The 23,544-nt window shown below is 47.9% G+C and overlaps 1 protein-coding gene across 1 annotated transcript in view; it reads left to right on the forward strand.

Moving 5' to 3' along the window:
* The first annotated feature begins 2,130 nt into the window (after nt 1–2,130).
* LMTK2 (lemur tyrosine kinase 2) overlaps nt 2,131–23,544 on the forward strand; it is a 91,411-nt gene continuing 69,997 nt past the window's right edge. Inside the window, exons 1-2 of the mRNA XM_040441907.1 lie at nt 2,131–2,522; nt 21,661–21,782. Coding sequence (XP_040297841.1) covers nt 2,426–2,522; nt 21,661–21,782 — 219 coding nt within the window. The 5' untranslated portion in view covers nt 2,131–2,425. The remainder of the gene's footprint in view (nt 2,523–21,660; nt 21,783–23,544) is intronic.

Genomic DNA, 23,544 nt, shown 5'->3' on the forward strand with positions numbered 1-23,544 from the left:
TATTACTATTGTTGGGATTTTGGGGAGCACTATTACTGTGCGGGCGCCCTGGCACAGTATCAGCTTAGCACAGTTATTTTTGGGGGACATTATGGTTACACTATTAGTGTCAGGGGCACTATTTGCTGGGTGCAGTTATTTTTTTTAGAGCATTGTGTTCCAATAATTATTGAAGGGGGCGCTATCTGTGTGTAACTAGTATTTTCAGGGGGTTTATCTGTTTCTACATTATAGTTTTGGGGGGCACAGCGTCTCAGTATTGGGGGTGCATGATGGGATGTTGAGAAGGTGGGAGGAAAAGTAGGAAACTAAGATGTCTGTCTGTCAAACTCTACAGCGATGAGAGATGGCTGAAAGGAATCATCATGGCGGTCTGGTCTGAATGGAGAAGATGAAGAAAGAGAACATCTACATCAAAGGAGACGTCACTGGATGGAAGAGGTATGGGCACGATATATGGGTGGGGCTGTGTGTGGGTGTGGCTTGAGGGTGGGCGGGAACACAGGGGCCCCACAATCTCCTATTGCCTGGGGAAGTGCCCCTCCCGAGACCAGGCTCTGGATCCGCCACTGCCAGGTGCAGCATGTTTCAATGGAGGACACATCACTCCTCCCTATTCAGTGCACTAGATTCCTGCTGCTTAGGACCTGCGCAGGCGTAGTGTGTTTCAATGGAGGACACATCACTCCTCTCTATTCACTGCACTAGATTCCTCACCTCCAGGACCTGCGCAGGCGTAGTGTGTTTCAATGGAGGACACATCACTCCTCTCTATTTAGTGCACTTGATTCCTGATGCTCAGGACCTGCGCAGGCGTAGTGTGTTTCAATGGAGGACACATCACTCCTCTCTATTCACTGCACTAGATTCCTGACGTCCAGGACCTGCGCAGACGTAGTGTGTTTCAATGGAGGACACATCACTCCTCCCTATTCAGTGCACTAGATTCCTGATGCTCAGGACCTGCGCAGGCGTAGTGTGTTTCAATGGAGGACACATCACTCCTCTCTATTCACTGCACTAGATTCCTGACGTCCAGGACCTGCGCAGGCGTAGTGTGTTTCAATGGAGGAAGCTAAATGTCGTGTTTGGTCACATGCCCCTCCATCTACAGCCAACTTTAGAGACAGCGATAAATTAGTCGGTTGCGTCAATGCAATCAATGGATTCAGCGATCATGTGCCGTTCCAGAGGCATTGATGCCGAAACCAGCGATTGGCCCGTAGCGGTGACAGGTGTGGACAGCACGTCATTCTGGTCCAACGGGGGCGGAGACGGAAAGTTTGGTGCTGGACCTGGAACACTTCGCACGGATTTGTATTTTATTTTTTTATTTCAAATTGTGTAGAATTCTACTCTCAGACAACCCCTTTAAGATGCAGAACCCTTTAACGGTAGGAGCAAAAAATATGCTGCGTAATCGGCTTCTAAGTCTTAGCAGGGGTGCACCTAGCCTTTCTGCTGCCTGAGACGAAAACTGAACCCCCCCCCCCCCCTCCCCCTACCCAAGGCAAATTTCTTAACCTAACCCTTCGGCTGCCCCCCTCTTGCCCCTACCCGGTGCTGCCCGGGGCGATCGCCTCACCTGGCCTCATTGGTGGTGCATATTCACAGGCAGCAGATTAGCTGCAGACATTTCTGCAGTTAAAAATCAGTTCCATTCATCAAGCTAGTGGATTTCTGCAAATGATGAAATCTCTGCAACAAAATCAGTTGCATGTGAACAGATCCTTAAAAAAAAAAAGTCTCCATAGCTTACTGGGAACACTGGTGGACTGGCTGTCTATAGGGACTCCATATTTGGTTCTGGTGGCAATAAAGGTTAATGGCGATTTCTGGGTCATTGATGGTCCAGCCTGAGGTCATCTATCAGTTTGGTAGGGATCAGGCTCCGGGTCCCCTGCATACAATTAGGTGTGAACAGAGCACTAGCAGGGACCGGCTGGTAAAATAGCGCAGCTCTTTCTATACTGTTCCGTGCTTGCGTCTTCTCTCCTAATGACGTCACCGCACTCACCTTGACAGACGAGCGCCGCCCCTTGCCTCCTATTGGTAGGGAGATTCCAGAATCTGAATTCCGATTGGACGCCGGGTTTGCCAATCGGAAGACTTGTTTTTTTTGCTCCCGCCTTTGGCCGCGGCGAAGTCGTGAGGGGGGACATGGCGGCCGCTATGTGGTGAAGCTGCCTAGGAAACTGCGGCGGTGTACGTGGGCTCCGCGGCCTGGGAAAACTATGAGAGCTCCGGGGATTCCGTTCATGACTAGGCCCGAGAGGAGGCTGTGGAGGACGCTTGGTGACAGCGGCGGAGCGCAGTGAAGGGGAAGCCTCGGTGTGTGTCAGGCTCCGGCTCACGGCTGAGCCTCCCCCCTCCTCCCGTACCCGTGTGTAACCGGCTGAGCGTGCCCGCTGGGCCTGGGGGAGCGATGCTACGTGCGGGTAGACACCCGCTGGGCCTCGGACTCCTGGTCCTCCTGACTCTGGGGCGAGGACAGGCGGCTCCACTTCCGGAAACAGGTGCAGGTAAGAGACTGGGGGCCCCGGGCCCCTCACAGCTGCTGCAGCTCTTCTCTGTCACCCTCTGACGTGTATTTGACGTCATCATTGTAGTATATCTGATTATTATTTTATATTCTGGTCACACAGGTTAGATGTGGAAACATGGCTGCTGCCTTCCAGAAACAGCACCACCCCTGTCCACAGGTTGTGTGCGGCTCTGTAGCTCTGCTCCATTGACTCCATCCCAGACACAACCGATGGTCAGGGGTGGCACTATTTTTTTTGGAAGAAAGCAGCCACGTTTTCACCTTTATCTGATCCTGGATAACCCCGCCGCATCACTTGCACCCCCCACTGATTTGACAGGTCAGGGGGAGAAGCGTGGCATCGCTCTCTGGAGTCCGCCATTAGACAGTTCTCTGAGATCTCCATCAATCTAATGTCTGAGATCTGGCGGATCCACTCCAGTCCCAATAGTGGTTGGCGGTTTTGGAATCCGACTTCTCGTGGAGATCAGCGGTGCCAAATGCAACTCAAAACCGGCCTATCCCAGGCTCTATTGCTAGTGGTGATGGTCTGACTTGAAAACCTGTCCGAGGATAAAAATCAGTTGGGGCCTATGGGCTGGCATGGCGATCAAACCCTAGGTGTAAAGGTTTGGTGCCCGCTAACACGTTTAGGATAGGCAATCAGTGGGCGCCCAACCACGGGAGTCCCCACTAAGCTAAAAACACCACAGCCCCAGGGTGTTCCCGTCTGGACATTTATGACGTCTCCACCGATAGTTTCTGGTCCTGCACCTATGTTGAGAGTGGGGCTCCTTCCATTCATCTCTATGGGAGTTCTGGAAATAGCCAGGCACGCTTACTCGGCTATTTTAGGACCTCCCATAAAAGTGAAATGAGTCGCGCGTGTGCGGCCGCCTGTCCGTTCCTGGCAGCGCAAAATGGTGCTCTGTTCTCCAGATATATACCCTTTATGTTCACGCATTTGAAAAATGCTGATTTTCTGTGTTTATTTTTATTTTTTTCAGTGGCCGAATCAGCGTGGATTCCGCTCTAAGGGTCCATTCAGACATCCGCAAGTGTTTTGCGGTCCACAAAACACCGGATCGCACGTGGCCGGCACACCAATAGAAATGCCTTTTCTTGTCCGTGTCTGCGGACTAGAATAGGACATGCTCTATTTTTTTTGCGGGGCTGCGGAACGGAAGTGCGGTTGCGGACAGCACACTGTGTGCTGTCCGCATCCGCACTTCCGTTTCGCGGCCCCATTGAAAATGAATGGGTCCGCGCCGTTCCGCAAAAAATGCGTAACAGATCCGGACCCTTTCAAACGGATGTGTGAATGGACCCTTACAGCACTTTGCTTAGGTTTTTCCATGCTTTTTTTTTTTTTCAGTGTGGGGAAAAAGCAAGTTCTGCTTCCCAATGCTTTTTAGGGCTCATTCACGTTCGTGTGCGTCCCGTGTCCATATTGCGAGGCGCAAACAGTGGGTCCGCAATATACTGGCACCGACGTGTGCGCTGTATCTCGGATGTTGACCCGTTCCCGAATGGATCCGCAAGATACGGAGCGGTATGGAGCAGAAGCTCATGGATTTCGCTCCATGCTTCTGCACCACAAAAAAAAAATAGAACGCGGTGCGGACTGAATCTTGTGTCTCTGTGTCCACAAATGGTGGGCACACGGCCAGTGCCCGTGCATTGTGCACCGCAGCTCATACGTCTGTGTGCATGAGCCCTTAGAGGCATTTTTTGGCCCAGAAAGTGCATGAAAACCGGCAAAAAAAAAAAAATGGTTGTTACTCGAAAGATCTTCAAAAATTGCCCCGTGGTGTGGATTTGAAATCTATAGCATGTCAGTTTTATATTGCGGGTTTTTACCATGGATTTCAGCCTTTTCAATGCATACGGTGAGTGGCAAATATGCAACAAAACCACACGTGAATTTGGCTACGATAACGTGCACCCCTCATCATTGTTCCTTTATCCTGGGAATGCTGAGAATCTTGAAAATGAATGCACAAGTTGGCTTAGAATTTTTTACATTTTAATGGGGTTGTCAGTGTTCCATTATTTATAAAAAAATATTTTTTTAAATGCAGGGAAAGTATAATAAAAATAATGATAATAAAAAATAATAAATAATCCATCCCAAATCACCTCTGTTCCAAAGTGACCACACCAGTGCCCCTCACTGCTGCAGCCATGACATGCCCATATACTGCATGTGACTGCTACAGTCAAGAAAGCAAAGCCTGGTGGGGAGGAATGGAGAGGATTCGGGGGGAGTATGGTTATGTTCAGTTTTTATGTTTTGTCAGTGAAAAAATCTGACACGTATTCCACGGCTGAAACTGCAACAGTTTCTGCTCTGGGTTTTCATTTTGAATGGTGTGGAGCTGCTCTCGGTTAAGCTTCAGGCTTTGCGAGGGGTCCACGCAGTAACCGTGTGTTCTTGGTACGGTCTGGAAAACCGTACGGCAAAAATCTTCAGCCAAAGATGTTTTTTGCACCCAATCCTTGCTGAAACCTGTGCACGTGAACAAACCCTATAAGTTCTTTATTTTTTCAATTATTCTAATACCTTCCCTGCTTTAAATAAAAAAATTAAAGGGGCTGTGCAACTTTTTTCAGACCTCAGTGGCTGAATCTGTGGTGACCATACTTTCCCTGGTGCCCACTGCTGTGTTACAGCTTTACCTGCAGCTCCCATCTCGCTCTCTCTGCATCAACATCCTGTTGACGGGGGAGGGGCACATGACCGCTGCAGCCAATCGATGGCCTCAGCGGTCACCTGTAACCCATGAGCCACATGACCCAGTCACAGGTGACGGGTCACTACTGCAGCCAGTGATTGTGAATCTAGATGAAATGTGTATTTCACTGATGGTTGCCCGGAGATGTACATTCTTATTGGGTTTTTCTTCACGCGTGCGAAAACCACGTGCAATCCGGATAGGAAAAAACACACACACTGAACGCAGGAAAAAAAAAACTGTGTGCAAAACCATCAGTTATTCCCTAAACAGGTCTTTACGCAATCTGTATCTCTTGCTGTAATTGAAGACGAAGATATTTGAAAATGTTTATTAGTGTATTAGAAGATCGGCCATTACTAGCTCCACACGTCGCGACAATTTGACCATTTTGGTTTTATTACTGCAGCCGGCAGATGTTCAATGTGTGGATTTCTGCGTTCCCAGGCACACACGGTGGTGGTGTCCACTAAGGCCTGTTTCACACTGGCAACAATGGTTCCGGCCGGGGAACGACCGGCCGGGGAACGACCTGCCGGATCCATAACTACTGTGCGCTGCCGGATGTCCACTATAATGGTGATCCGGCAGAGATCTGGCCTCAGCACAGCAAATATGCCGAGAGGCGCTGGACAGAAATCACTGCAACATATGCTCAGTTGGGTTCCCGTCTGGTAAATTAGGGGACCAGGGTAGTACATGGAAGTCTTGATCATGCTCCTTCTACCAGTATTGGACATTTCTAGCCAAGTGACATGTCGCATTGTCTTGCTGGAAGATCCCATCCGCCCCAGGGAAGACAATCAGCAAGTATGGGTGTACGTGATCTGCAAGGATGGATTCATACCCAAATCTGTTGGGAGTGCCTTCCACGTAGATGAGTGGGCCCAGAGAATGCCACAAGAACATCCTTCCGTCTAGAACGCTGCCACCACCAGCTTGTGTTCTTCCAGCAATAGTTGCAGGGTGTTTGTTCTCGGATGTATTTCGCCTGACACGCCAATGTCCATCTGTACTGTGAGTCAGAAAATGTGACTCATTGGAGAAGGCAGCCCTCAGCGACTCGGTGGAAGTCAAATGAAGCTTTTGCTAGGGATCGACTGATTATCGGAGTTACCGATATTATCGACTGATATTCATGATTTTCAAAGTTATTGGTGTCGGCATCTAACCTTGCCAATAATGCGTCCTTAGAACATGAGCGCGCTGCTGTCAGCGCGCCATGTTCCCTCAGCAGCACAGGGGAGAATGAGTCACTCACTCCCTCCCCCCTCTACCGCGCTGCCAATGAGGAGGAGAGGCGGGCACACTGCGCCACCAATGATAATTAACGTCTAATACAAATACAGGAGGCGGTGCCCAACCTGTATGACAGGAAGCTGCGATCAGCGGCAATTAACCCCTAAGGTGCGGCACCTGAGGGGTTAACTGCTGCCGCTGATCGCAGCTCCCTGTCAGAGGCAGGGTGCCGGCTATGTGATTCTGCGCCGCGATTCTGTTGCAGTGGCAGTTGTGATCGGCGCCCCAGCAGTGTAATCCTGGGGCTCCGATTGATTACCATGGCAGCCAGGACGCTACTGAAGCCATCCATGGCTGCCATAGTCAACTCCCTGCTGCTGTGTCTACTATGCATAGGGCAGCAGGGAGAGTGTGAGGTCCTATTCACCCTAATAGAGCTCTATATTAAAGATCCCAGGTTCTGGCCCCTAAGGGGGGAAATAGTTATTAAATATAAAGTAATAAAAAAAAGGGGGGGAAAACCCCCCACCAAATTATTAAGTATAAATCACCCCCTTCCCCAATAAATAAATAAATAAACATTTCACATATTGCCATGTCTGAACAGTCCAAACTATTAAAGGGTTTCTATCACTTGGTATGACATAATTAGCTGTCAGACACTAGCGATCTGCTAGTGTCTGCTCTGGCCAACCATCCTACTATAATCACTTGTGGGGCAGCCGTTTTGCTAAAAAACTAACTTTTATAAATATGCTAATGAGCCTCTAGGTGCTATGTGGGCGTCATTAGCACCTAGAGGCTCCGTCTACCTTCATACACAGCCGCCGCCCAGCGCGTCCCTCCAGCCCGCCCATGTCCTCCTCCGTGTGACGCAGCGGACGAGTTCTCGCGCATGCGCCGTGCGCGGCTGTATTCGGCGCATTTGAGATCTCAGCTCGGAGCGGTCAGACATTCAATGCGCATGTGCCGAATACAGCCGCGCATGCGCATTGAATGTCTGACCGCTCCGAGCTGAGATCTCAAATGCGCCGAATACAGCCGTGCACGGCGCATGGGCGGGCTGGAGGGACGCGCTGGGCGGCGGCTGTGTATGAAGGTAGACGGAGCCTCTAGGTGCTAATGACGCCCACATAGCACCTAGAGGCTCATTAGCATATTTATAAAAGTTAGTTTTTTAGCAAAACCGCTGCCCCACAAGTGATTATAGTAGGATGGTTGGCCAGAGCAGACACTAGCAGATCGCTAGTGTCTGACAGCTAATTATGTCATACCAAGTGATAGAAACCCTTTAAAATATAAATCAAAAAAATCTGTGGTGAACGTAACAGAAAAATATATATATATATCTCTATCTCTCTATCTTTTCCCTAAAATGAAAATGCACAGCATATCGGTATAAGCTATCTGCTATCGGCCTGAAAGTTCACAGGTTATCGGTATCGGTCGATCCCTAGCCTTTGCAGTGACCATCCATCTGCTCTGGAGCCCCACACACAGTAGGGTTCGCTGAACGGTTGTATCAGACATACGTCTGGTAGCCCTTGGTTCATTTTTGAGGAGAGCTGTTCCCCTGTTTGGTGTCGGTCCGCCCCTGTGCACCTTCGTAGCCGTCATTCGCCTCTCGCATCAACGGCACGTGGTTCTCGGCAGCTTCCACATCGCTTATTCCCAAAGCTGCCATTTGTCCACTCATAATACACTTTCACCACAGCAGCACGAGAACAGTTCCCACTGCGCAGTTTCAGAAATACCGCCGCTCTTGGACCGGAAACCACCAATAACTATCCCTTTCTGCAACTCTGATAAATCTCCCCGTCAGCAGCGAGGTCTGTGCGCAGACAGCCTGTCGCACACCTTATATACCCACCAAGCCGCTCGCTGTACGTGACTTCCTTCATGAGTTGCACACTGCCGACTTCAGTAGGAAGTGGTCATAATAATGTGACTCAGCTAGCCACACATACAGGGCATATTGTAACATAATTCTCAGGTAACACGTGCCATCAGTAAGCTGGTATCGTACAATTGTTACATTGTCTGTCCTTATCTAGAGGAAAACAAAGCAGTTAATTGAGTACAGGGTCTGCAGGTGGACAGGCAGATATGGAGGACGTGCAGTATTTGCATCCTGCTGTCTCATTGTGCAATACAGAAATCAACCCGATATACTGCCACAGCAGAGAAGGGATCTCTCAATCAGATTTGCATACAAAGGCACTGTACAATCCTATGTACAGTCTGTGTCTTGTGTAACTTAAGGCGGGTTTACACGCCCCGACCAGAAAGCTTTCCTTCCCGACAGTCTGTAGCTTGTTCAGTGAGATCGCAGCAGTCACATGTAGTGACCGCCTTCACAGTATGGGGACGAAGGATCGCTATTGTGATCGCTCCTCTTCATACAGCTGCACTGTTGCTGGCCAGCAGATCACTGTTTACACAGCACGATCTGCTGCCCAGAAACGATTATTGGTGATGTCTCATGAGCAGCAGGATCAGCCGATGGAGGAGCCTTTCACTCGTTCGTTGGGTGATCAGCAGCACATTTAGACAGGAAGATTGTCAGGAACAAGCGTTCACGGGTAAAACACTTGTTCATCAGGTAATTGGAGTCTTTCAACATGTTTAAAAATCATTGTTTGCCGTCAGCAGATTGTGCCGTGTAAGGCTGAATGGCGACACTGGTCGCTGCCAGGATGGCGGATCCGTCATGGATCTGCACAAACGCATCTGTTCAGATAATACCACCGCATGCATCTGTTCAGAACTGGATTTCTTGCTACGGCCATCCGATTCATTTCTATGGGAGCTGCTAAGCTCCTGGCCACAACAGGTGCCGCCGTGTAGCCCTAGCCTAATGAGCATTCTGCTTCTGGCAAACAGTGATTCAGTATGGGAACAAGCGATGGCATTAACGATCACTTGTCGTCGTCCCCCATACTGTGGAGGAGATCGCTGCATGTAATAGCTGCGGTCACCTCCAATATCCAGCAGGTGATTGCCAGGAAGGAACACTTTCCTCCCGACAATCGCCTGCAGAATCTGTAGGTGTAATAGGGCCTTAAAGGTCCCTTTAGACTGGACAATTCAGCAGGCGATTGTCGGGAAGGAAGCGCGCCTGCTCGTCAGTGAAGGAGACGGTATGGGGAGGAGTGATCACTAATGCTATCATTCGTCCTCATACAGACTTGTTGTTTGCAAGCAGCAGAGGCTGTTTAGACACCACGATCTGCTGTCGGCAGACGATTTAGGAGCCCACACAAGCGATTGGATTACCCGATGAACTAGCACTCTGCTCATTTATTAGATAATCACCTTTCTGCCGCAGGTAATTGCTATTGAGCGTTCCGATGACCTCCTAGTTAGCGATTATCGGACAGATTCTTGGCCCATGTTCACACGTCTGTTGTTCTGGGTCCGCATCCATTCAGCAATTTTGCAGAACGGGTGCCGACCCATTCATTTCAACGCGGCTGTCCGCATCCGTAGTTCTGTTCCATGGCCCTGCAAAAAAGAGAGCATGTCCTATTCTCTTCCACAGCCACGGACAAGAATAGGCATTTCTATCATAGGGCCAGCCGTGTGCGGTCTGCAAAATGTGGAACGCACACACCCGGTATCCGTGTTTTGCAAAACGTTTGAATGGACCCGAACAGTAGAAATCTTGTGTGGATTTGTCTTAGTTTTATGTCCATTGTGGTGGTGGTAGGGCTGATTACGTTCTCCGCTCCCCGATGTGTAGCATCATGGTTTGACAATAAAACTGCTACTAACAATTTTAATTTTTTTGTGCTATTTTCACACTCGCGTTTGGTACGGATCCGTCATGGATCTGCACAAACGCATCTGTTTAGATAATACAACCGTCTGCATCCGTTCAGAACGGATCCGTTTGTATTATCTGTAACATGGCCAAGACGGATCAGTCTTGAACACACTTGAAAGTCAATGGGGGACGGATCCATTTTCTATTGTCAGTGAAAACCGATCTGTCCCCATTAACTTACATTGTGTGCCAGGGCGGATGCGTTTGGCTCAGTTTCGCCAGACGGACACCAAAACTTTGCACTAGGGCAAAGCTGATCTGTTTTGGACCGCTTGTGAGAGCCCTGAATGGATCTCAGAGACGGAAAGCCAAAACGCCAGTGTGAAAGTAGCCTGGATGTTGCAGCTCGGTCCCACTGACTAAAGTGTGAGATCGCACAGCAATACCCCCTGGGATCTGTTTCTGCTGTTGCCAGAAATTGGTGGACGATGCTCTTGTTTTTCTGTAATAATGGCAAACAAATCATTCCACATGACTTTGCATATATCTGTACAAGGTCATGTGATCCTATTTGGTATCATTGCCTGTTGTATTTCAATACAAGATAAGACACGTGCATTTTAAAGGGACAGTTTCCTGGATGACTGGTACTTCAGTGTTAGGGTACTTTCACACTTGTGTTTTTGTTTTCCGGTATGGAGTTCCGTCCTAGGGGCTCAATACCGGAAAAAAACTGATCAGTTTTGGATGCATCAGTTCAGTCCCTTAAGTTTTTTTTGCCGGAGAAAATACCGCAGCATGCTGCAGTTTTTTCTCCAGACAAAATCCTGAACACATGCCTGAATGATGGATCCGGCATTAATTTCCATTGAAATGTATTAATGCTGGATCTGGTACTAAGTGTTCCGGAAAACCGCATCCGGTTTCCCAAACTGCGCATGCGCAGACCTTTAAAAATGAGAATAAATAAATACCGGATCCGTTTTTCCGGATGACAACCGGAAAGACTGATCCGGTATTGCAATGCATTTGTCAGACGGATCCGCATCCGGATCAGTCTCACAAATGCATCTCTTTGCGTCCGGATTGCCGGATCCGGCAGGCAGTTCCGGCAACGAAACTGCCTGCCGGAATCCTCTGCTGCAAGTGTGAAAGTAGCCTTAGTACACACTCTGCTTGCGTAATAGGTCATCCATACCTGATCCGTGGAGGTCCGGCGCTCGTGCGATCAGATTCCTTGTGGCTTACCAAGCTCAGCGCTGTCCATTGGTTAGTATTGCAGTTGAGTCCCATTCACTTGAATGGGGCTGAGATGTGCCTAAGCCATGTGGCCGATGAACATGACCTAGGAGGAGGCCACAGCGCTCGTAGAGAGACGCAACCTCTTCAAACGGCGGATCAGTCGGGGTGTCAGGAGTCAAACCCCGACCAGTCAGATACTGATGTCCTATCCCGAGGTTAGGCCATCAATATCCAACTCCCAAACAAGCCCTTTAAGATGCACACGCCTCATAATAATTTGGGTGCATCTTGGGAGGTCTGTGAGACAAAAGCTAAAATCTTCACCCACTAAGAATTAGCATAAGTTTCAGCTGTAAGTTTCCATCAGTTTTCTGGTGTAACTCGTATTACATTTGTCAGGCTGAGTAGCCTCTGACCACCTCAACTTTTCGAAAAGTTGCATAAACTGAAGTCACAATTTTTTGCTCAAAACTGCACTTGCGCAAATGACTTGTCTACGCCATGGCGTGTATGCTTTAATAAATGCCGCAAAGAGTCAGGGGTTTGTTTTGGAAGACAATGCCTTAAAGGGTTATTCCCATCTTTTGGACCTCCTTTTGTTGTGGATATGACATAAATGTCCAGATGGAAATACACCTTTAGGGCTCATTCAGACGGCTGTATGTTGCTTTCCGCATCTGATCCATAATTTTGCGGATTAGGTGCAGCCCTGTTCTCCTTTGTGGGGCCCCAAAAGATGGCTCTCTGTTTGCTGTCTGCATCTTTTTCTTCCGTTCCACGGACCTGCAAAACTAAACATGTCCTATACTTGAAAATCGGGGCGTGGCTCCAAGTCTATGGGTTCGCAAAAATGTGGAATGCAATCTGTTTTTTTGCGGACATGCTGAACCGTCTGCAGAAAAAAAATAAACGGATCAGCGTTTTCACTGATGGTGTGCTGAAATTGGTCTAAATCGGCTTTTTTGGCCTAAATTTGTATTGTATGGGCTGCTTCCGTTTTTCATACTACTGAACCTCAGAGCCGAGCTGTTACTGAGTCACGTGGACGCTCATCGCCTCTAAGGGCTCTGTAGGACGGTAAAGTATTTTCCGTGAAGCTGCGCCTGTTACATTACAAGCCTTGACATTCTTGTCATTCCTTATCATGGAGTTGGGCTTCTGGGTGTTCGGTGTGGAAGATATTCCCCTCAAGTCTTTTGTCTTCATAGACTAGTAGTAGTTTTTTTGCTCGTTTTGTTTTTGTGGCGTCTTCACATTGTATGTTGGTTTAACACGCTGACTTTTTTCTAATTGCCACCTGATGATCCTTGTTGTGCAGTGCTTTCTAATATATAGAATGGGATTAGCCCTGAAACGATTACTCGATTGAATTGAGTAATTTGACACAAAAATCTATGCAAATTTTTTGCATCAGAATCATGTGTCACGTGACCACGGAGTGGGAGTGAAGCACTTGCTATTACTTCCGCTCTGTGGTCTCCCGCTGGCCCGCAATACTCACCTTTCCAGCGGGGGGCCTCCGGACACTCCACAGCACATACTACATGGTCCTGCGCTGCACTGACCTCCAGCGCGGAACGATGGAGTGTTGTCGGCGCCGCTGCTGGAAAGGTAAGTTGGTGCAACTAAGGCAGGGCGCCCAGAGTGCACAGCGTCATTATCATAGCAACCAATGACTCCGGTTGTCAGGAGGTGCAGGGGGGGAGCTGCTGGCACAATTGAGGGGGGAGGAGGAGCTGCTGGCACAATTGAGGGGGGAGGAGGAGGAGCTGCTGGCACAATTGAGGGGGGAGGAGGAGCTGCTGCTGGCACAATTGAGGGGGGAGGAGGAGCTGCTGCTGGCACAATTGAGGGGGGAGGAGGAGCTGCTGCTGGCACAATTGAGGGGGGAGGAGGAGCTGCTGCTGGCACAATTGAGGGGGGAGGAGGAGCTGCTGCTGGCACAATTGAGGGGGGAGGAGGAGCTGCTGCTGGCACAATTGAGGGGGGAGGAGGAGCTGCTGCTGGCACAATTGAGGGGGGAGGAGGAGCTGCTGCTGGCACAATTGAGGGGGGAGGAGGAGCTGCTGCTGGCACAATTGAGGGGGGAGGAGGAGCTGCTGCTGGCACAATTGAGGGGGGAGGAGGAGCTGCTGGCACAATTGAGGGGGGGGGGAGGAGGAGCTGCTGGCACAATTGAGGGGGGGGGGGAGGAGGAGCTGCTGGCACAATTGGGGGGGGGGGGGAGGAGGAGGAGCTGCTGGCACAATTGGGGGGGGGGGGAGGAGGAGCTGCTGGCACAATGGGGGGGAGCTGATGGCACCGGCACACAGGGGGAACAAAGGGTGTTGGGGACTGATGGCAGGGGGTCTGATAAGTTTTTGTAAAGGAAAACATTTTTTCTTATTAGAATACTCTATTAATCGTAATAATCTATAGAATACTCTATTTCTAAAATCATTTACTGCAGCCCATTATGAGATTATAAAATATGGACGTGGCCCTCTGAAATTTTGAAATTCGTAAGATGCAGTTTACACCTTTTGCTGTTCTTCACTGACTTCGTTTGCTTATTCGACTTTAGGCCACCTGCATACGTTGCGGATTACACACGTTTTTTTTATTTCTGCATGGGTTCTTGTGTGGAAAAACCGCAGCGTAATGCCTCATGCACACGTCAGTGATTTCCAGCCAAAACCTGGTGTGGCTCTAAACACAGAACAGGAGCAGATCTTTCCCTTATACCTTATGTCTGTGGAGGCTCCAGTCCTGGTTTTGGCTTCCAATCACTGATGGAAATCACTGACCAAAACACTGACATGTGAAATAGTACCAGCAAAGTACATAAGATTAGACACCTCATGTACACTTTTTTCCCCGTGCGGAAATTGACCTGCCATGCGGATTTGAAATCAATTGTTTGAGGATTTCACCCTTTACAATGCAAGGGTGAGATCTGCAGCAAAACCTCAAGTACCAAACGCACGATTTGATGCGGAAACTGACAGAGATCCACACAAATTCATGCACAATTTCTGTTAGACATCCATCACCCATGTGCAGGTACCCTTAGCGTTAGACTAGTTTACGTTCCTTGAGGCCTCTTGCACACGAACGTGTTTTTTTTTTTTTTTTCTTCTGGTTTCCGTTCCATTTTTGCGGGTTCCGTATGCGGAACCATTCTTCATGGTTCCGCAAAAAAAAAAAAAAATGGAATGTACTCCGTATGCTTTCCGTATATCCCTTCCGCTAAAAGATCCGTGGCTCCATTCAAGTCAGTGTCAGCAAAAAATACGGAATGCATACGGAACACATCCATATGTCATCTGTTTTTTGCGGATCCGTGCCCACTTTGCACATGTGTTTACTGTTTAAAATCATTACTGTACATTACAGTAATGATTAAAAAAAATAATTTCCGTTTGCGATCCGCAAAAAACGGATTGCATACGGAAACCATACAGAGATTTTTTGCAGAACGGAAACAAAAAACTGAATGACTGATCCGTGAAAAACGGACCGCAAAATACAGAAAGACATACGGTCGTGTGCAAGAGGCCTGAGGGTTCAGTTGGGTTACCATAAACTGCAGTAAATAAAAGCCATGTATAAACCCATTAGTGGAGCTGTGCATGATACTGCCGCTCCGCCCGCTATGGACCCTTCATCCTGATAATAGGCTGGGTAAATGCTTCCAAACCTGGCCGTGTGGTCGCACCCTTACTAACATACTGATTGCATGTTGGAAATTAAATGGAATCGCATGGAAGGGAGGAGAGGGAAGTCAGTCTGTATTCCTAATATTGGAAACTGAACCATCATTTAAAGGGGTTATGTAGACTAGAGTTAATAAGACCTCAGTCACTGACCTGTGGTGGCGCTAATACTTACCTGGTCACCTTCGCTTGGTTCCGGTTCCATTGCTCCCCGTCCGTCTCTGCAGCTCCATTATGTTCTGTTTATAGGCGCCACGTGACCACTGCAGCCACTGATTGTCCCCCATGCGGCACGTCACTGGGGCACATGCTACATAGCTGACGGGTCACAGCTGCGTCTAGTGATTGGCTGCAGCTGTCAAGTGGCACCCCCTCAGTGACCATGGAGAAATGGAGCTGGAACCCAGCAACGGGGACCAGGTAAGTATGTGCCCCACTGCGGGTCGGCCACTCTGAGGTCTTATTAACACTTGAATAACCACTTTAATACAGGGAACTGGTGGTTAAAGGGAATGTGTCATCAGAAAATCACTTATTGTTTAAATCACGTTTTTATGTCAAACTACTGCGTTTTTTTGGTTTGTTTTGTCTTTACGTTTTTTCCATGTCAATGTATTAAAGATGTATAGAAGGCCTCATGCACACGACCGTTGTGTGTTTTACAGTCTGCAAATTGCGGATCCGCAAATTGCTGGCGTCCGTGTGTGTTCTGCAGTTTGCGGAACGGCACGGACAGCCATTGATATAACTGCCTATTCTTGTCCACAAAACGGACAAGAATAGGACAGGTTTTTTTTTTTTTTTTTGCGGACCACGGAACTGAGCAACGGATGCGGACAGTACATGGATTGCTGTCCGCATCCTTTGCATCCAATCCATGTGCAAAAACTGCGGCTCGGATGCGGACCAAAACTGTTGTGTGCATGAGGCCTAATCCTGCAATTTTCACACTGGCCACTAGGCCTAAAATAATGTTGAGACTTCCTGTCTTTTAGGGCTCATTCAGACGGCCGTATGCTGTCCGCAAAAATACTGAATACTATCCGTTTTTTTGCGGATCCGCAAAAAAACGGATCTGCAAAAAAACGGATAGCATTCAGTATTTTTGCGGACCCATAGACTTCAATGGGGCCATGTCCTGATTTTCACGGACAAGTATAGGACATGTTTCATTTTTTTTGCGGATCCGCAAAAAAACGGATAGCATTCAGTATTTTTGCGGACAGCATACGGCCGTCTGAATGAGCCCTTAAGAGCAGCTCCATAGGGCATAGACACAACGGACAGGAGCTGACCCCCATTGACTTCTATGGGAGAGATTTCTAGTCATGCTCTGTGACCCGGGCAGAGGTCAGAAGGGAGTAGATAAGCTGTGATATCGCCTATTGTGAATGGTGGATCCTGTGTTATCTGTATATAGGTGATATCTGTCATTGTGGGTCTTCCTGTGACGGCTGCTGAGAAGTTACCTGTACAGGAAATCATGGCCTCTTATTAGGCCTAGTGGCCAGTGTGAACATTGCAGGATTATATGCTTCCTTTTTAATATATTGACATGGGAAAAAATGAAAAAACAAAACACTAGTTTCACATAAAAATGTGATTTTAAACAGGCCTTTTTTTCCAATGACACATTGGCGTTGATTTTTCTTTTCCAGTTGTAGAAGTACAGATGTGTTGTCACAAGACATTGGGTGTGAGAATGGGAAGTAGGTGAGTGACTCACCTTCCATAATGCTACGTGTTGTTTGCCGGCTATTGAATCATCATCTAAGTATTTCACATTGTATAGTGTCCAGCTGAACTGTAGAAGGAGAATCGCAGTGCTGCGGGAGACCTCCTCCATGCAGGGTCCGTGTAGTGGACAGCTTTATTATAGCACTGTGAAGCCGTAGGCAGAGAATCTACATTTTATGAGCCTCTTCGATTTATTGTTAAAGAGCATGATCAACCTATCAAACCAGGCATGTGACCTGGTAGGGTTGATCATGCTGGCACCTTATTTTTCTGTATAGGTTGCAGTGTTCCCGAGATCTGAGTGTATTTATCAGGCAGTCGGAGCACCCAGTGGCAGGCTGTAGCGCTGTGGGACATCGGCGCATGCAGGCCGTATGCTGCAGCTTTCCCTTTAATTTGGTGCCCCTTTCTGGAGATAGTCCCATCACCTAACATTGGGGGTATATCCTTGCAATATGCCACAGATGTTGAGATAGGAATGCCCTTTTAGAGCTCATCCACACGGCCGTAGCCGTTTTTGCGATCCATTATATATGTGTGTGTAAATTGAGGGTAATTAGAGCCCATCTTGGTCGTTTTAGCAAATGCAGAGAAGACAACTCGAGGATGTATGCTTGGGAAGGTAAATTCTTGCCCACCTGTGTGCAGATACTGCGTGTGCTGTTGTTTTACACTCGGTGTGAACACCCCCATAAAATACAAGAACAGAGGAGTCTTGGAGACGGGAAGCGAAAGTCTGTGATGTAAGAAGCGCCTGTCACTGTGACAAAGCACCAGCTCCGCTCCTCTTCCACGCAGCTCCAAATAGCACGTGTGTGGTAGCATCACACACTATATATAGAGGCCGATCTGGACGGAAAGCACGGATTTCATAATCTCTTCTGCTATCCCGACTGTGTGTGTATATATATCTCTGGAGAAGGGAGATGACCTTATGTTGATGGTAGTGTTAATAGAGTCTCGAGGGTCTATAAAAGCAGGTACCCTACTTTTGTAAACATAAGGTCATCTACAGAAACAGCAGGTTTTTAAAATTCTTTTTCTCCTTCAGGTGTTTAGGTATCAGAGAAATCAAAAGAAAGATATGTTTTAACATAAGGACCAGAACCCGGGTTTTCTTTAGCCTCTCGGCTATTAGACCGCTCTACTTACATAAAAAAACTATCTGCCTGTATGGCTTAAAGGAGTTGTCCGGGTTCAGAGCTGAACCCGGACATACCCATATCTTCACCCAGGCAGCCCCCCTGATGTTAGTATCAGAGCATCTCATGCTCGATGGGCTCCCTTGCTTTGCGCTATATGGCACCGGGCAAGGGCTCTTTTGTGTACAATAACACACTGCCGGGCGGAGGCTTCAACCCGTGCTTTACCGCTACCCTACCCGTTTTACTGGCTAGGGCAGAGCTAAATCCCACCCATCAGTGCCGGTGACGTCACCGGGCTTCCTGGCAGCCCCATGGAGAGCCCCGGTACGTCACCGGAACTCCTGAAAATGCCTCTGCCGTGCGCGATTTAGCGCAGGGCAAAGGAGAGCATCGGAGCATGAACTGCTCCAATGCTCAAGTCAGAGGGGGGCTGCCGGGGTGAAAATGGAGGTATGTCCGGGTTCAGCGCTGAACCCGGACAACCTTAAGTATGGAGTGCAGTGTCCAGGGATCACACAGAGGACTATACGGTACACAAGATATTGTGTATAAGACTGTCCTATATATGCCTCCTGTGCACTGGTCCCAGACGTTAACCACTGTCACCAAGCCACAACGACCAGACTTCCCTGTTCAATTCTTATTGCATTTAGTTTTGCACAATCTGCTGCTCGGATCCCTACAGGACAGATTTGGTGCTTAAAGAAGGGTAGGGATTCGGTTTTCTGAGAGAAATTTTTTAAAATGGTCAATTTGCTATTTCTGCATGGAAGACATTATAGAGGAGACTGGTAATGGTTTCCCTGCAGAAATGGCAACCCCTAAATGATTTATCTATCTATCTCTCTATATCTGCAAGTTTCGTACTCCTCCTCGGCTAAAAATACTCCTCAAAAATGGTAAAAGGAGTGTTTTTACTCTTTCGGAAAAAATGTAGAGTGACCTCTGTTGGCAAAGCAAATGCCATTCTTGATAAATGTCCCCCTTTGTATTTAAATTCCTTGCCATTTAACGGGGGAAAAAAAATAGTACAGACATACTTCGCACAGCTGAGAGTTTGCTGCAGTTGTATGCAGTCTTGTTAATTCTCTGTAAGGGTTAGTTCACACAAGAAAAATACCCGCCTGTGGAACCGACAGCAGAACGCCAAGGCTGAGCCCTCTTCACTCTGATTAGCCCTATCCAATGGGGCATAATCATTGTGCGGCCACACGCCATGTCCACGTCTCCTGCCTGCATGGGAACCGTGGCAGGATAGGGCAGGACACTGCTTTTTTTCAGTGCACAGAAATAAGAAATTCCAGTCGCTGCCTCCCATTGAAAAACAGTAGGATGCAGGCGTGAGGCGTCTCTCCACGCTGACTCCGACACAGGCATAAAAAACCTGTGTGTGAACAGTGCTTGAACCGGGCCTAAGGCTTTATTCATATCTGCGTTGTTTACTTTGTTCTGCTCTGTTGGTTTCTGTCATTTTACCAGACAAAATGGCACAAGATGCTGAACTTCTTTCATTGTGCGACAGAGCCTCCAATGCAGGTGTGAATGAAGCCTCAGCAGATATCTCCCCTGTCCTCCTAGTTTGATACTTGTCTATTGCTGCATATGAAATGTAGAACGCTGGCACAGAAGTACGAGAAGTGGATTTGGACTTTAGTATGTCCCGCTTTCCTTTTATGTCCGGTGTCTGTATGGAGATCTTGTATGATGGCGGTCTGCAATTTCCTCCATTCCCTGTCTGTTTAGAGCCTCAAAGGGGGTATTCTGGTAAAGTTAACTCAAAGGGGTTCTCTGGGTTTTTAATATTGATGCTGACCTATCCTCAGGATAGGTCATCAATATCAGATCGGTGGGGGTCTGACACCCGGCACCCCCGCTGATCAACTGTTTGAAGAGGAGGCGCGCGCCGTGCCAGCGCTGCCTCCCCTTCACCGTTTACCTTCTCGCCGTCGCCTCTGCAGCAGTGAGCAGGTGTATTTACACCTAAGACGTCCCATTCATTTCAATGGGACTGATCGCTCCTATACAAGTGTATGTATGGGAACAATCCGTCTCATTGAAATGAATGGGGCGGTTAGGTGTAAATACACCTGCTCACTGCTGCAGAGGCGACGGCGAGAAGGTAAACGGTGAAGGGGAGGCAGCGCTGGCACGGCGCGCGCCTCCTCTTCAAACCGCTTATTGGTGGGGGTGCCGGGTGTCTGACCTCTGCCGATCTGATATTGATGAGCTATCCTGAGGATAAGTCATCAATATTAAAAGCCTGGAGAACCCCTTTAATTGTTAAACTGCATTAAGGCTGCAAGCTGTGGCCCAACAAGAACCTATAACTATATAACCAGAGTTTTAATTTATCTCGCAATCCATTTGTCTAGCTCCTGTGAGCCTGCAACACACCGAGAGTACCATGGTGCCTGATCTTCCCTCACAAAACCTCAGACTACAACCCCCACAATCCCTAGATTTCCTGCTGTGACTTTGTGTTGATGTTTACTGATTGGCTGCCTAATATACAGTCGGTCATGCCCCCCCCCCCCCCCCCCCCTGGCAACACACTGAGCATGCTCGACCTAACAAAGGCTCCGAACTACAGGTCGATGCCATGGTAATTAATGAGGAAACGCAGTGGTAGCAGGAAGAAAACTACTTTTATAACTGCTGACCGGTGACTATGTGAAATCATATTAGGTAATTACTGATAATTTAGTCTAAAACATAAGTTATATTTATGGTACCTGGAGAACCCCTTTTAGGTTAGGGCTACACGGTGACATACAGGGTGTCGCTTAACATATTTTATGATAGTCTAGGGCCGTGGTGGCGAACCTATGGCTCGGGTGCCAGAGGCGGCATTCGGAACCCTCTCTGTGGGCACCCGCATCCTGGAAAAAGTCTAAGGCGTGCAAATATGCCTTAGACTTTTCCTGCCATTCATCAGCGCAGGGCGCGCTACGATCGGCACAGGCAGCACACTGAATGTAGGCAGGCTATTATAGGTAAATGGAAGATATATTATATCGGACTGTAGTATTCAGGTTAACTTGCCGTGTTGGCACTTTGCGATAAATACAGTGCTTTTGGGTTGCAGTTTGGGCATTCTGTCTGTAAAAGGTTCACCATCACTGGTGTCGCACTGCGATGTGACAGTTGCACAAAATCCATTGTGGATGGGTTTTTTGCAGTGCGACACTATAGGCTAGCATGATAAAATGTCATGACATTACTGTGACAAATAGTCCTGTGACAAATGTAGCACCGTTCACCTGCTGTCAGCATTCAGGGCTGTACTGAAATACATTGTCAGGACTGCTGCGCTGCACTGACATAATGGAGAGGACTCCTGTGTAGTGTTCAGCGAACGTGTGGTTACAAGGTTCGGGTTATCTAAGAATTGCGTTGTGGATTCCGCTACCACGGATCATCTGGAACCCCAGCGATAAAAACATCTGAAATATCCCAATGCCTTGTCAGAAGTTTAAGTTGTAGGTACCCTATGAAATGTGTATAATGTGCGACTGTGTAATGTCTCAAACTGAGTTCCGTAGCGTCTGCTAACACTGATTTTTCTTTTTCCTTTCAGATGTTACAAGCCGTGATGTCCCTGTGTCCCTGGTGCTGCTGTCTGTCTGCAGTTTTGTTGCTTTGGTTCTGCTGCTTATAAGCTGTATATCCTGCTGCAAAGAGAACGACATAGATTTCAAGGTAAGACGTTTCAGGTCTTAGAAGCCAGGGCCACATGGCGATCTCGGTGTCTCGCGCTGCCAAGGATCTCAGTGCAGCTATAGAAATGAATGAGGTTTTATGTTTGCTGCAACCCCAGAATCGCCAAAAATCCTGCAGAATTGCAATTCTGGGGTCATGGTCGCAGCAAACGTGCAAGTCGAGCTGCGAAACCTGTGCACTTTATTTCTATGGCTGCACTTGTACACTGCAATCATTGATTGCAAAATACCTGTCGCTCAAAACGGCCATGTAGCCTCAGCCTTATCAAGATTTTTTTATTTTTTTTATTTGGGTGAGGCAAGGGGATTGGTATCTGCTTTGGACCTATGTCATTTTATAAAGATAGTGAGCAAACACTGTAAAGTGGTTTCCGTACATGCAGGTCACCTTGCTCAGTACTAGTTCAGCCTGCAAGCCGAGAAACCGAAATGCAAATAACAATATCTAGTCTTGGTGGTCACAGTCGAAGCACGAATTGCTGGTTTAACAAGATCTTCCGCTAGCATGCAATTCAGATCTACTTCCTGTAAATAATCAGCTGCAGTATATTATAGGCTCTGTGCTGTCGTATGCTCCCATACCTGATCATAGATACTGAGAATAGCTAGATTTAACCCCCCCCCCCCCCTTTTTATTTTTTTTAAATTTTTTGTCTGCTTTTGTCTCCAGTCTGGTAACATTCCAGGACTTCTGGCATTCAGTCCGAGTGAAACACGGTAGATTTCGCTGTACTATCTGACACATTTTTCAGCCCTGCACCCTTCCCTGACTAGTTAAATGGCAGAAGAAATGTTGGTCCAGACAGGAAATGTATATTTGGATGGTATAGGGCTTTGATGGCTATCCTCTGGCACTCCATCTGGTAAAACTACAACTGCAGTTAGCCATCATTGGTGTAGGGCATATATAGGATGTATGATATGTAATTTTCTATGATCACAGGGCACTCCTGTGGCGCAATCATTGTAGGATAATGAAAATCCACAACAAACTACAGTACAATTCATGCGACTGGTGCTTTCAAAACCCCATTCACACATAGCAGCAACAGTTCGTCAACATGGATCTTTTGGCGTGATTTCACCCTTTTCAATGTAAACTGTGAAATCTGCTGAGTAATCTACATGTAACACAAAATGAATGCTTCTGAACACAACCATAAGGTTGTAGTCTCTGTTAATTCTGTTTTTTGTTATGCTTTTAACCACCTCAGGACCGCCGTACGCAGGATTGCGTCTTTGCGGCGGTCCTGTTGTTCTGGGTGGACGCGCCGGTGCGTCCTCTCGCGAGACGCGAGATTTCGTGCATTGCCGGCCCGCGCATGCGCATCGCGGGCCGGCAAAAGTTAAAGAAGTATTTCGTCACCAGCCTGCCAGCAACGATCATTGGCTGGCAGGCTGGCGATTTTCAAAAAATCGAATCAGAAGCCAGATAACAGATCATATTAGTAAATATGATCTGTTATATGGCTTCTCTGCTCCTGTGCTGGTCCTTTTCGTCGGTTGGATCCAGCAGAGGAGCAGGCTTCACAGTGAGTAGCACCAACACCACACTTTAGCCCCAGATCACCCCCCTGCACCCCAATTAACCCTTTGATCACCCCTTTGATCGCCCCTGTCAATCACTATTGAAAGGAAAAAAAGTGATCAGTGTAAACTGTCACTTTTTTTTTTTCACTAGTATTGGCTGTTAGGTTTTAGGGATAGTTTAGGCCCCTTGGTTAGGTAGTTAGCGTCAGTTA

Source organism: Bufo bufo, chromosome 7, assembly GCF_905171765.1.
Source record: "Bufo bufo chromosome 7, aBufBuf1.1, whole genome shotgun sequence".
Taxonomy (NCBI): Eukaryota; Metazoa; Chordata; class Amphibia; order Anura; family Bufonidae; genus Bufo; species Bufo bufo.